Below are 13,861 nucleotides of genomic sequence, written 5' to 3' on the forward strand. Positions count from 1 at the left end.
TGGCTGAGAACCCTTTCAGTGAAAAATTTTTTCCTAATATCCAGCCTGAACCTCCCCTGGTGCAACTTGAGGCCATTTCCTCTCATCCTGTCGCCTGTGACTTGGGAGAGGAGACCGACCCCCACCTCTCTACACCCTCCTTTCAGGGAGTTGTAGAGAGCAATAAGGTCTCCCCTCAGCCTCCTCTTCTCCAGGCTGAATAACCCCAGCTCCCTCAGCCTCTCCTCATAAGACTTATTCTCCAGACCCCTCACCAGCTTTGTGCAGCATTGCAGAAATGACGCTCAATACTTCTTGGGTTTATTTGGTGTGGTTTTTTTTTAAAAAGGGGATTAAATTACTCAAAAAACGTATGTGCTTATTCAATAAGGGTTCAGAATATCTCTGAGAAGAGGAAGAACATTCTTGTTGTGTAAGTTTGTGAATGCATTGCCTGGAATTTTTTTCTTTGCTATTTCTCAACAAGAATTTGGCAATGGAGGTTTCTAAGAATTAAATTCTCCTCACCTGTTCAGTTTGTTGCAGTTGAAAAGTCCATTTATATTTTTCTTGACTTTTTTCTTTTTTTTCTTTAATTTGTTTTGAGCAGTGTAGTACCAACAAAGGAGAAAGAAATTTCTGGACAAGCAAAACTGTATGCAGCGATGTTAAATGAAGCATTTAAAGTAGTAGCAATATCTGGGATCTAATGTTTTAAAATGTCAGAGTGGAAGAAATTTGCTTGACCAATATGCAACCTTATTTAAAGGACAAGGTTAATGATTCTTTGCATGCCTGTTTACCTTATTTGCCTCTGCTTGTTTTCTTTTCCCTCTTAGGCTGATGATAAAGACACCGGGAATTACAGTGCCATGCAATACAGGCTCATCATTCCTCCAATCAAGGATGGCAAAGAAGGTTTTGTGATTGAAGCTTACACGGGGTTAATAAAAACTGCCATGCTGTTCAAAAACATGAGAAGATCCTATTTCAAGTTTCAAGTCATTGCAACTGACAATTATGGAAAAGGACTGAGCAGCAAAGCAGACGTACTTGTAAGTATGAGCCAGGCATTATCTTAATGGAATAATTCCTGGGGAAATTCAAACATTACATGAAGTTTAATTCAAGGCAGACCTATAGGAATGCCATAAACTGTGCGGACTTGATCTTTTTAGGTAGCTAGGTAACTGAAATAAAAACAAAACTGTTTGCTTTGTTTTAAACCATGTGAAAAGTATTTCTGTTTCACGGCAGAGATGCTGATCTCAGTTACCACACCAGACAGGATGTGCAGTGTTTTATTCATTCAATAAGCCATTGTTAATGATTCAATTTAGATACTAGCTGTTTCCATTAAGCATGGACCTAGGGTTATGTTCTGGGTCTTCTGGACCCAGAGGGCAGCAAAAAAGGTGCTGGTTTTGTGCGTTACAAGTATAAAGCAGGTCACATCTGTGTGGTTGGATCCTCTCCACCTGCTCTCTGAGCCAGCAAGGTGCAGCCAGCTCCTCTATCAAAGCTGTGAAGCAGGGGTAGCATGGCATTAAACCCCAGTTAATAAGCCAAGCTGAAATCTTCCCAACTTGGGCTGTGCTCTGTGTTAACACGGGCACCTCGTTCCAGGGGCAGAGTTAGATGGAGTGGATCTGCCTTGCAGTGCAGGCAAGTATCTGAGCAAATGGTCTCTGGAGGCTGGAAGTCAGTTGACTTCGTTGGGAAAGCAGCAGTTGCCATGTCTTAACTTGCTCATGTCTGGAAGGGAGGTGCAAGGCATCATTTTGGGCTGAGACTTTACTTCAAGTTTCCAGGGAAGTGACATTTCAAAAATGGCACCAGCTTTAGGCCTTGAGCTCGTGTTTCTGTGCTGAGTAAAGGACATTGACTTAGTCCAGTCACAGAAACCATCAAAGCTAAATTTCTTTAAAGCCTCTATAACTTGATGGATTGGATTAATATTAGCATAATGTCATAGGGATGAAGTGCATTATCTAGTTCATGGGAACACTGTCAAATGATACAGATGATAGCCATAATACTTGTTATATTGAGCTGTGCAGGAATTCAGCAAATAAACATAATGTATGATGTCCTCATGCTTGACCTCCCAAAATGATAGGGCATTCTCATGCAATTTATGCAGTAATAGTATACTAAAATATAGCCAGAAGGTATCGACATGAAAATTAGAAAGTGAAGTATGTCTCATTAATTTATAGAGGTATCTAGGTTGGCTGAGTGAGTGATGAGCCCTCTGGTACAGTGTTTTTGAGCAAGACGTGAGGGCTTAGAGTAGCTGTAGGTACAGTTACAGACTGACACCATCCCACCATGAAGGTCTGGGTTTGCACTGAGCGTGATCCATACATGAAGGTCCTTTCTCACTAGACTAAGCTATCCCTGGGCTTCACGACCTGAACAGAATTTATCCTGCTGGCACTGTAGTGTCAGGTGCTCAGACTGGGAGGTGTTAATTCCTTTCAATACAAGCTCAAGGAGCAAACATAGATGAGGGGAATGAATTTAATTACTCTCATGCAAAAGAATAAATTGTGGGAGGAGAAGATAGAATTGCACTGGGAAGAGGTCTAGGGAGAAGACGTGGGGCAACATCAGAGGGACAGTGTTGCAAAGAACCTGAACAGAGCCAGGTGTCCTCCACATCTGAGGATGCCTCCTCAGAGCTCTGGCACAGCTCTGTCAGCAGCATAAGCTGCCGAACGGTCCATGTGAAGGATACCAGTCTGTTCCTCCTGGTTGGGACTGGCAGGGTGGCTCAAGATAGACATCCGTGGGTCTACAGTTTGGTTCCATGGGATGAAATCCCTCTGTGAGATGAAAGAAATCAGAAATTACAAGTTAAAATGTTTGCTGCAAGTGAGCACGTAAAGGTACTAAGTAAGCGTGGGTGGTGAATATTCACTATGAGATGGTCTTTAATCAAATGTTTGTTGGGATCTCGGGGGTCCCATGGCCCATTCCTTATTCAGCTCTTGGCACAAGCTACTGCCAGGAACCCAGTGATTGCCATAAAACAATCAAGACCGTTTGTGGGCTCTGCCTTGTTTGATTTAAAAATTGGGAAGTGCCTGGTGAATGAAGCATGGGATCAAAGGGGTATCTCCTATGGGCTGGTGGTTATCAGCGATTATCTGCTTTCCCTGCCTCTGCAGCAAACTTCCAGTTTGTTGTGCCACTTATTTAATTTAACCTGGAACTTTCCTCGATCTCAGCAAAGCATTCTTCAGATATTTATGGACATGAGGCACCTGAACATGCTGACTTTCAGCCCTGTAATTTAGGGTGACAACTTCTAATTAGCATCACGGGACCTGGCTGTATTTTTGCTCAGTAGACTGGAGGTAGCAAAAGCTTCCTAAGGAACAGCAGGTGGGATGATCCCTAGTAACTGCCTGTGTCCCTCAGGAACCTGTCCCACACCTTCCATCTCTGCTCCCAGCACGTTTCCAGCTCTCCTCGAGTGGAAGGGAAGTTTCTCCCCCCAGCTTTTCTTGCAATGTAGTTAAATTGGACTTAGTTTCTCGACTTAATGGCCTTTTTGATAATTGAAAAATGAAAGCCTTTACAAATGTGGATAGCAAGGTAATGTCACCGTGGGAACCTTATTTTTTCTTTATTTTCTTGTTTTGTTTATTTTACTATAGCTTGTCATGAATGTGTTTATTCATATTTTTGTGTATGAGCAGTTAGTCATAATTGTGATTCCTTGAATATCAGGTGAATTATTGCTTTTTTTAAGTGTTGCACTTATGCAGTACTCAGTACATGGGTGCACAGTGGTCGCTTGAATTGGCTGATGTAGTTGATTCTATTAAACTGTTCATTGCTTTAGAGTTCCTTTCAATGATCTTAGTCTAAAATTTATTGTGAGTTCATTATAATTCTGTTTTACTTACGCAGAAGCCTGTACGTGCTGATGAGTGCATCTGATGACATTTCAAGAACATTTAAATATTTAAAGTTGAATTAAGCTTCAAAGCTGGTGAATCAGTGTTTGATGTGAAAGTATATCATGGCTTGTCTGCTGAAGGGCTTACAGGGCTCAGGCTTCTCTGCTGAAAATCAGGGCTTGTATTTTTTCCTTTGGAATTGAATCGGCAGCTCTGATTTTTAAATTTATCGGGTTTAACATTGTCCTACTTTTCCAAATTCATTTGCAGAATCCTCCACAGGGAGTTTAGGTTTGGCGTATAATGATTACTGTCATGGCTATTTGGATGTCAGCCAAGTTGGAAGAAATGTTTTATTTTCTCCCCCAGTACGGGAAGTAACTGTTCCTTTCACAACCTAAGGGGAGGCTGGCTGTGCCTGTGAAGAGAGCACTATTACAAATGCAAAATAATTTAAAAGGGAGGAAAAGACATGCAATGGTTTTCCTGGAAGGCAGCCTTTTCTTGGGATAAAAATAGCTTGAGGAGACTGGATCAGGAGATGTGAAGCAGAGTTTGCCAAATGTGCTGAATTTGATGCACACGTGTAGTCCCTTCTGTGCACTGACCACCCAACCCGTGGCTGAGAAACAGAGGAGTTACATTGCTTTTGTAGCAGAAAATGATAATGGGAGAGATTTGTTCTGAGTAGTAGTAGGTAGTAGGTTCTTTTGTGGAATCCTGGAATTTTATTTATATTAAAACAAAGCACATGAGTATTGAGTGCATTAAAGAGGTATTTTTCCTGTCCTTATTTAATAAAAATGCAATTGTAAAATGCACATAGTTATGCAGTTTTATGCAATAGAGAGAACCTATAAAAAGAAAAGGATATTAAAATAACTTACACGGATGACTTCAAAATAGATGAACAATTACCTTTGAGATTTTCTAACAAAGTAACGATTTAGTTGAATCAACCTGGTATTTGCATTTACGTTGGTGCAAACTGCATATTTCAAATGTTGGATCTTTCTGTCAAGTCATCACAAATACCCAAATGCTTATAAGTCATTTTGAATATGGCATATGGGAGATCTGTGGTTCTGTAAGTAAAGTCTAAACTATGAAGAACGGGTTTCGTAGTCCCTCCCTTAATAATCTATAATTCTGGTGCAGTCCTGCAATTAAAGTTCTAGTTATATCTTTGCCTGCTGTTTATTGTTTTGGCTGCCAAGCAAAGCAAGATTTCCCAACTCTCTTACTTGGAATTAAAATGAGAAATTTGTACATCAGGGCATGGCTATGAAGGCAGGAAAGTAATTATTCCATTCTTTTTGTGTGGGGAGGATGTTATGCATGGGAGTGCCAATTGAATTTCACTCTTTTGTTTCCAGGTCTCTGTGGTCAATCAGTTGGATATGCAAGTCATCGTCTCTAATGTTCCTCCCACCCTTGTGGAACAAAACAAAGATCAACTCATAGGGTAATACATTTATTTACTCTACGAATATCAGACAATTCACTGGTTTGGTCTTTAGATTCAGCAATGGGCGCTCCCCTTATGGCATGGTCTACTTTTTTGCCAAAAGACTTGAAAATGAGCAAGCGGTTGTTTTGATGGGGAGCACAATTGGCTGAGTGACAGCACTCATTTTCCCCCTCCACATTTTGGAAATCCCCATTTTCCCCCTCCTCTGGAGAAGGCAGATGTACAGCACTCCTTTGCAGCTTTGCAGGCTGAAACTTCATTCTGAGCTGCTCCTGATACAGCCCGTAGTGGAGCCTCCAAACACTGAGCACAGAACTTGCATCTGGCAAAACCCAAGCTGTAAAATGAGTGAAGGACATCCCCAAATGGCTGAGGCAGCCTGTCTCAGCGAGCAGAAGTTAGAAAATTTATACAGGTACAATTAATACCACTAATATCATTATATAGAATTTTAATTGCAAAAAAATTAGTGACAGGGTGTCATTATTCAGGCCTAGCAGGTATAAAATGTTGTGATGGGGGGACAGGTGATTAGAAACATTATTGCTTTGCAGTGAAAGTGAAGTATTTGATAATACCAGAAGCCTGCGAAAATCGTTTTGGTAAAATATGTTTTAATAGCGCTCATACACCGCATCATCATCAGCTTCCAAGAGTCAGGTATTCACTTTTAGCTTCTTTTTGTAAGACAACAATTTTTTATACTTTGTGTCATTAGGTATGTAACCATGAATTAGATGATATTGGAAAGAAAATACTGTAGGAAACAGTTTAAAAACAATCTTTATACTTTTTGTCACTTTGACCAGTGATGAATGGGATTTCTCAGATTTCAGCAGGTCTGTTCCATCCTGACAGTCGTCATTCCTTTACTGCTCCACGGAAATTGAAATACCTTAGGGCTGATGATATAATCACTACCTGAAAAAGAAGTGTGTTGTCTCTAAATGGCTCGTGTCTTCATTGGGCTTGGAAAATACATTGACTGATTTGCTTCTGGATATTTAGGACACGTTCCCCTTTTCTCTGTGTTTTGCACCAGGCGTAAATTACTGATAGATTCTAAAGTCAGAAACAGTCATTACGTTTTTCAGGCAATAGTCTGCAATCACAGGGACTCCATTTCACAGAGCTAAGACTAACAAAGGAGTCTGTCACTTAAGATCCAGCTTTCCAAAAGTGTCAGGTGTTGGTGTTGGCTGGAGAGACAAAGAACAATGTACGTTTTAGTGACAGTGGTAGCAAAAGTTTGCTTCTGCTTCGTTAAGCCTTCAAGTTCACCTCAGTGTGCCCCACTACAATTTGTTCTTCACACAGCAATTTGTAGCTTTCCTAGGCTTCTGTTTTCTTGAGTGGAGAAGATGATCACGTGTTCTGGACTAGATGATCTGTAAGGTCCCTTCCAACCTAGGCAATTCTATGATGCTGTGGGTGTATGACTTAGCAAAGAGCTGATGCTAAATTTGACTTGGGTTGTGTTTGAGATGTTCCCAGTTTTGGAGTGTCCTGCAGCCAAAGGGATCACCAGCAAAACACAGGTGGCTCTTAGAGAAGGTGGTTTGAAAGCAGAGTAGAGCAAGCCTGGCTTGAAGGAAGAGTGTCAACTGCATGGCACACGTGTCCTGGGACTGAGAGCATGAATGCTGCAATGGGTGGCATGGCAAGAACAGACAGTGTCTCACCCTTTCACATCCCTGCAAATATCTCCTTTTGCAAACACTGGAGCAACTTGTTTCCAGCTCCCAGCAGGTCTCAGCAGTGTTCAGTGCTTCAGCAATAAATTGTGCTATAACCATCCCCCAACTCCTCTCCTCCGGTGCCCGGAGCTGGCACATCCTGCCACAGTATTGGAAAACAGCCCAGAGCCACATTCCTCAGTCTCTGTGCTCCAGAAAACTCTTTTCTGCCAGGTTGGAATCTTTGAAAACTTGTTTCATGCTGTTCTGGCCCTTGTGCATGGCAGTCTCTGACAGATGTGTAAATATTTCACAGCAAATGAAGCTTTTGAATGAGTCCAAACCCAAGAAATCATGGCCAGGTTTTGAATTCTCAAAACTAGCTTGGGAATCCTTTATCTTCAGGAACTCCATGAGGCCAGCAAGTGAGTACAGCATCAGAATTTAAGGATATAACCTCTACTGATGGGCTTTCAAGGACAAACTTTGCAAGAAGAGATTGGATTAGCTTCTTGTGAGCTTGTCACTTCTTTTATTGAAAGCACTTGCAGAGAGCAAAAGTTTCAGAAATAAAGTTTGCATATGTGTACTTCTCTGTTCACACAGAAGTGTATTTTTTTCATAGCCATCTTCAAATTTCTTGGATTTCCCTCCTAAAGTTTAAAAGAACGCTAGCTCCCTGTTTTTATAGAGGCTTTAACAACTCGTGCAGGGCATAAAAATAAAATAATAGGAATTTGTGATTTTTCATGAACCATACAGAAGATACAACCACAGGCAAAGGGAAACCATGTAATTTGGAGACTAGCTCAGACTGAAGCATTTTTGCCAAAAGAATTTTCTGAGCCATTTCAAATAATGCACAAATTTAAAAAATTAGAACGCTTTGTATAATTAGTTAACAGATAAAAAGATTATGTCATTATCTAAATAAGTCATTACAGAAGTTATTTGGCTCTTTCACCTCTTTTTTTTTTGGCACTGGAGTGATAGTAAATATTAATCTCTGAAAATATAACATTTTGCCACTAATTGCAATACTCGGTGATGGGGAATACTGGGGAAGTGGGCAGCCGGGTCATTTTTGAAATTATAGTGATTTTTCCCAATAAAATAAATAATGATTTAAACAACTTGGGAGAACAAGTTGTAACAGAGTCTCCCCAGCTGCCTGTAATTTTCACTAGAGAGTGGGTACAAGTTATTAAGAAATATATAATTCAGTTCTTCCACACTGGAGAGGCTTACTCAGCGTAGCCCCAAGAGGTATGGTGGTTAATGGTCCAAATAAAGGAAGCACACCACAGAAGAAAAGATTTAAAACAAGCTGTTCTGTTTGGCTGAAGAGTTTGGGCTTTTTGAGGGATAGGATGGGTATGTCTTCAGCTGCCATTGCTGACAGTGCTGTGATCCTTTGCAATCACTCAGTCAGCACCTCGGTTTTCCTCCAACTGCTTTAATTTCATCAAGTTTTTCATATCCCCTGGACTGCACGTCAATGTCAGATTTGCCATTTCTCTTGCCAACTTTAATTACGTCTGTTCAGATAGGTCCACCTATGTCTGCTACAGAAGATGACAAAGAAAATGGAGTGAGGTTTCATGGAAAATTCAGTGCGTGTTCCTCTCCTGCAGAAAACCTGGGGAAGGCAGACACCAGAGTGTTCTTTAAATACGGGAATGTTTGTGAGTTTATTTGTTGGGCAAGGAACAGCATTGCAACTGGAGTAGAATAGCCAACTTCATGCTCAGAGCATTTACTTCTTTGCTTTTCACGTGATCACAACTTTAGCCTGTAGCTAAAATCAGAAACACCACAGACCTGTGTTTCTGGGCTGCATCAGAAGAAGTGTGGCCAGCAGGTCAAGGGAGGTGATTCCGCTCCTCTGCTCTGGTGAGACCCCACCTGGAGCTCTGTGTCCAGCTCTGGAGTCCTCAGCACAGGAAGGACATGGACATGTTGGAATGCATCAAGCAGAGAGACACGAAGATGATCAGAGGGATGGAGCACCTCGGCTGTGAGGACAGGCTGAGAGTGTTGGGGTTGTTCAGCCTAAAGAAGAGAAGGCTCCAGGGAGACCTTAGAGCCCCTTCCAATATCTGAAGGGGCTACAGGAGAGATGGGGGGGGACTCTTGATCAGGGAGTGGAGTGATAGGACGAGGGGGAATGGTTTTAAATTGAAAGAGGGGAGATTTAGACTAGATACCTAGTAAGAAATTCTTTGCTGTGAGGGTGGGGAGAGCCTGGCCCAGGTTCCCCAGAGAAGCTGTGGCTGCCCCATCCCTGGAGGGGTTCAAGGCCAGGCTGGATGGGGCTTGGAGCAACCTGGTCTGGTGGGAGGTGTCCCTGCCCAGGGCAGGGGGTTGGAATTCAATGGTCTTGAAGGTCCCTTCCAGCTCTAACCATTCTATGATTCTCTCATCCCGTAGGTAATAGAAATGTCTTACAAGTTAAATTCCTCTATACACACCTCTATAGATGGCAAATCATTTTCTCTGAAATGGAATAATGAAGTGGCTCAAAATAAGTGCTTTGCTGGAATACTCCATAGACATTCCTCTTGAAAAGGCTTTTTTAAACCCTAGAATATTAAGATAATACTGCTTGGGGAACTCTTTATTTTTTCCTGAACTAGAGCCAACCGAAACTATTTGGGCATCACTTTAAATGTTAATGGTTCTGTGTTGTGTGTGCTTCCCGAGCCAATCAGGTGAGTAAAGAAAACACACCCAGCTGCACTTGGACTGCTCTGGAGTTGTGCAAGAATGATATGAGGATTGTCTCCTCACTTTCAAAAATCATATGTGGTGTGCAATGTTCTTTTTTCCCCCTGGTAGTGAAAAGGGAGCCTGGGAAGAACGGAGTTTATTTTCTGTCCGTGTACAGGAAATCTGTTAACGGACGTGTAGGAATCTTTGCTTGGAAAAGAGGGTATGATGGAATCACCTCACACTGCTGAGAAATGTTCATAGATACAATAATAGATAGTTGCTTATTTTTTTAATAAACAGTTATGTAATTAGTATTAATACTGAAACACTGAAATCCTGAATTCCCACACCAAGAGGTTTCTGCAGTCTCCTGTATTTTCAGTGTGGTCTTGGTGGGGATTCCCTTTTTTCCAAATTGTGGGCTTTTGGGCTTGTCTTCTCTCTGCATCGCTCTCGCACTTTTCCTCCCCCTGGGCTGAGGAATTTGGGTGCCTGCAGCCTCCTGGCCAGACCCACCTCTGGAACTGGAATCCAAGGGCAGGTTTCTTGGGTAGAGGCTTCATCTGCCTTCTGGATGTTCACGAGTGCTGTGTGTGTCTTCACAGAGGTTATTCCCTACTTTTCAAGGCAACAGTACTGGAAATGGCACATGCAGCAATTCCTTCATTTGTATTTTGGCCTGTTACAGGCTGCAATCCTTTAATGCTTATAAAGAAATGGAGCAATTCCATACTTGAAGAAAATCCACGCTCAGACCTCTAATGCAATGTAGAAGTGACCAGGCAATTTTTTTACCAGAAAATCCAAACATAGAATCATGTGCTAATGCTTGGAGATTTACCGAGTGCCTCAAAATACAAATGTTCAGCCTGCTGACTTAATAGTCAACATATATAAAGTTGACTGCCATAATTTCTCAAAGGAGTGTCTGCTCTGCTTTGCTGCCTAGAAACGGGGTCCACTTAAAAGAAATGCCATAATATATACTGTAGCGATATATTGCTATAAATTATGTATCATGATATACTTCACATGTACATTGTACATCATATATAATTTTATGTATAAGCATCATATATGAGATAATATATTTTATATATAGGAGCTGGAATGCACAGCCCTCTCCTTAGGGAAATGTTTCAGAAAAGGGATGATTTCCCTTCAGTTATGTTTTGATAATATAGCAAATGGTGTTTTCTGATCTCAGGTGCAGAAGCCAGTGGGTGGCTTTCAAAAGGGACAGCTGACATAAGTGCTTTACCTCCCACTTACACATATCATTATATTTTATTTCTTTGTTCCCACTTTCTTTTTTCGTTAGAATGCCAGTGTGTTCAGTAATTGGGAGGATGAGTGGATGCCTCTGAAAGGTAGCATATTTATGAAGATGTGGCTGTGTGGGATGAAATCAGATGTTATGAGGCATCGCTGGGATTCCAACATTCTGTCTGCCTTTAGCAAAACCAGACACAGCTACTTCTCGGATGGACCACCTTGGAGGTGCTTGTCTGGAAATGCAGGGCTGCTGAAAGCACTCTTGACTCTCTTAAAATAGTCAACCTTAGTGCAGCAGGGTTTGTTGTTCTCCTCAGTCCATGAATTGGTAGAAAATTAGCATGTCATGTAGTTGCAGTCTATAAATCAAACTTGTTAGTTTTCCCGGAGGAGAGGTACCGTTCTGTTGCTTGCTTTATGATTTTTTGCCATACAATCACCGAATTTAGCCTAATTACAGGTGACTTGACTTTTTTCCATGTTGGGATGGTGGCAGTGAATTTGCCATTAAGCACTCTTCACAGCAAGCACTTACTTTCCTCCCCATTATGAAATGTTCGTTAGTCGCAGGTACCGCGACTAACGCTGCCGTGGTCTTTGCCTCAGTGCTCTCTGATGCTGCTTTATGGGCTCATGGTGCTCCTGGCCTTTCAGTCCACTTCCCCTCTGCCTTTTTCCCTTTCACTTCTTTGCACTGCATTGTTCCATTCTGAATTAAATTGCAAAATTAGCAAATAAATAAATGATGAGGTTAGAGGGATGTTTCCCACCAAGCGGCCGCACCGCGTTTCCTATCCACCCTACATCTGGCTTTGCTTGGAGAGCAACGTCCTGTGGTTCTTGCTTTGTACAGTGTTTAACAGAGCCCACTCCCTTTCTCAGCTCCCTCCTCTGTAATCAGGATGATTAATAACATTAGGCTACCTTTATTAATTTAGGTAATAGAGACCAACGTTTATTCAACTCCAGCTTTTCTGCTGCCAGCTGGGAAGCACTGGTTCAGCGATCTCCTTTTCCCCCCCTCCCCTCAATAATACCAAATGTTGTTCTGTTCATGCACTTGCTCCGAAGCACCATAATGCAACGTGTGGCTTCTCAGATAAAGCTGTAAGCTTCGGCTTTATTTGGAAATTGCTTACTATTGCAGTAAAACCCCTTTTGTGCCGAGATCTGAAGATAGGTCTGCTGAGTCGAAGTCAACGAGTGTAGCGTAATGTTCCTTCTGCGACTGGGAAAAATGACACTGGAATAAAAAGTTGGAGTGCGTGTAGGATTTTTGGAGGACAGGATTACATATGATGAATGTAAAAAGAAGAAAAGAAACTGTAGCAATATGTAAGAAAGCAAATTTCCTTTGTGGTGTGCGACTCAATATGCTTTTATAGAATTTGGGTAAGTATGTACATTGTCTCTGGGTTGTTTTCTAAATAATGTAGAGATTATTATATGCAGACTAAATTGGCTTAATGGTGCTCCTTCCTGCTGGATACATGCCTTGTATGTGATATAAAAGTAGAAATAATCTTTGTCAAAAGGCTACCTTATAAAGAAGGAATAGTCTTAGGCTTGAAATAGACCCCAGTTCTGGCTTATTTATTCTACATTGCAGCAAAAGCAGGCTGACTTGGCTGAGTGGGAAGGGTTTCTTGAGTTGTGTTGGCAGCTCCAAAGCAGCTTGGTGCTTTTCCAGAGGCCACAGAACTAGTATATCCTTCCCCATGCAGTATCTGTGTTGGAATAAGGCGTCAGGGAGCAGGCAGCTGGGGTCCATGCGCTTCACCCCCCCAAAGCTATCACCAACTGCACAGGAGAGACTGGAGTTGGTCCTTATTTATGTGTGACAGTGTCTGCAGCAGAAATCCAGCAGTTCAGTTGTCAGTTATTAACCTTGCAAAAACTCAACCAGAATTTGGCTGAAGTTGAGCAAAATTGAGTGTACTCAGGTTAAATGAAACACTTGTAAAAAAAGTCTGTGTTGGTGTGTCCCGGGAGAGCTGAATGCTCTCACTGTGCATTGTTGCCAAATTTGCTTATGTTTTCAAATACCTGGAATGTAAGTTCATTATTATTACTGAGTTATTTTGGGGAGCTAGGATTTTCAGTGGAGGAGCCAAAAGTTATTCAGGATATCTGGTCTTCAACGCTTCTAGCTCCAGATCTGTACTACCAGTTATTTTGGAGTCTGGAAAGAAAGAACACAGCAGGCTGTCCGATTCCTAGAGAACTGCAACATTTTTTTTCCCCATGGAATTTTCTTCTAAGAAAATTGTGGAGTAATTAAATTCAGGTACTGGTGAGGATCTCAAATGGTTGAATTGTTTCTTTGGTTGCTGTGCTAATTCAGACAGTATGTGTTACAACTTAGCATTTTGGCTCCACAGTATAAAACTACTGGAGCGTTGCAGTGCCGTGTCATGCATCTTCTCCACCAGGGACAACGGAGGGTCACTGAGCCCTGCTGCTGATGTACCAGGTCTTATGGGATGACTGTTAGTCTAGTTGAGTTGCCACCGTGCAGCTGGTTCTCTATCTCATCTTTTGAGGTGAATTAACTGACTCATATGGACTTTGAGGTGCTGGAGTGGGTCCAGAGAAGGGCAATGGAGCTGGTGAGGGGTCTGGAGAACAAGTCTCCTGAGGATGAGGGAGCTGGGGTTGTTCAGCCTGGAGAAAAGGAGGCTGAGGGGAGACCTTCTGGCTCTCTCCAACTCCCTGAAAGGAGGGTGTAGCCAGGGGGGGTCGGTCTCTTCTCCCAAGTCCCAGGTGATGGGACAAGAGGAAATGGCCTCAAGTTGCACCAGGGGAGGTTCAGGTTGGAGAGTAGGAAAAATGTTGAC

General features: G+C 42.0%; 1 protein-coding gene across 1 annotated transcript in view; it reads left to right on the top strand.

Moving 5' to 3' along the window:
- Positions 1-13,861, top strand: part of PCDH15 (protocadherin-related 15) — a gene marked incomplete at its 5' end in the record, with an annotated part of 305,454 nt that overhangs the window by 228,394 nt on the left and 63,199 nt on the right. Inside the window, one exon of the mRNA XM_014966628.1 lies at positions 5,267-5,355. Within this exon, the coding sequence (XP_014822114.1) occupies positions 5,267-5,355 (89 nt within the window). The remainder of the gene's footprint in view (positions 1-5,266; positions 5,356-13,861) is intronic.

Source organism: Calidris pugnax, unplaced genomic scaffold (genome assembly GCF_001431845.1).
Source record: "Calidris pugnax isolate Ruff unplaced genomic scaffold, ASM143184v1 scaffold53, whole genome shotgun sequence".
In the NCBI taxonomy this organism is placed as follows: domain Eukaryota; kingdom Metazoa; phylum Chordata; class Aves; order Charadriiformes; family Scolopacidae; genus Calidris; species Calidris pugnax.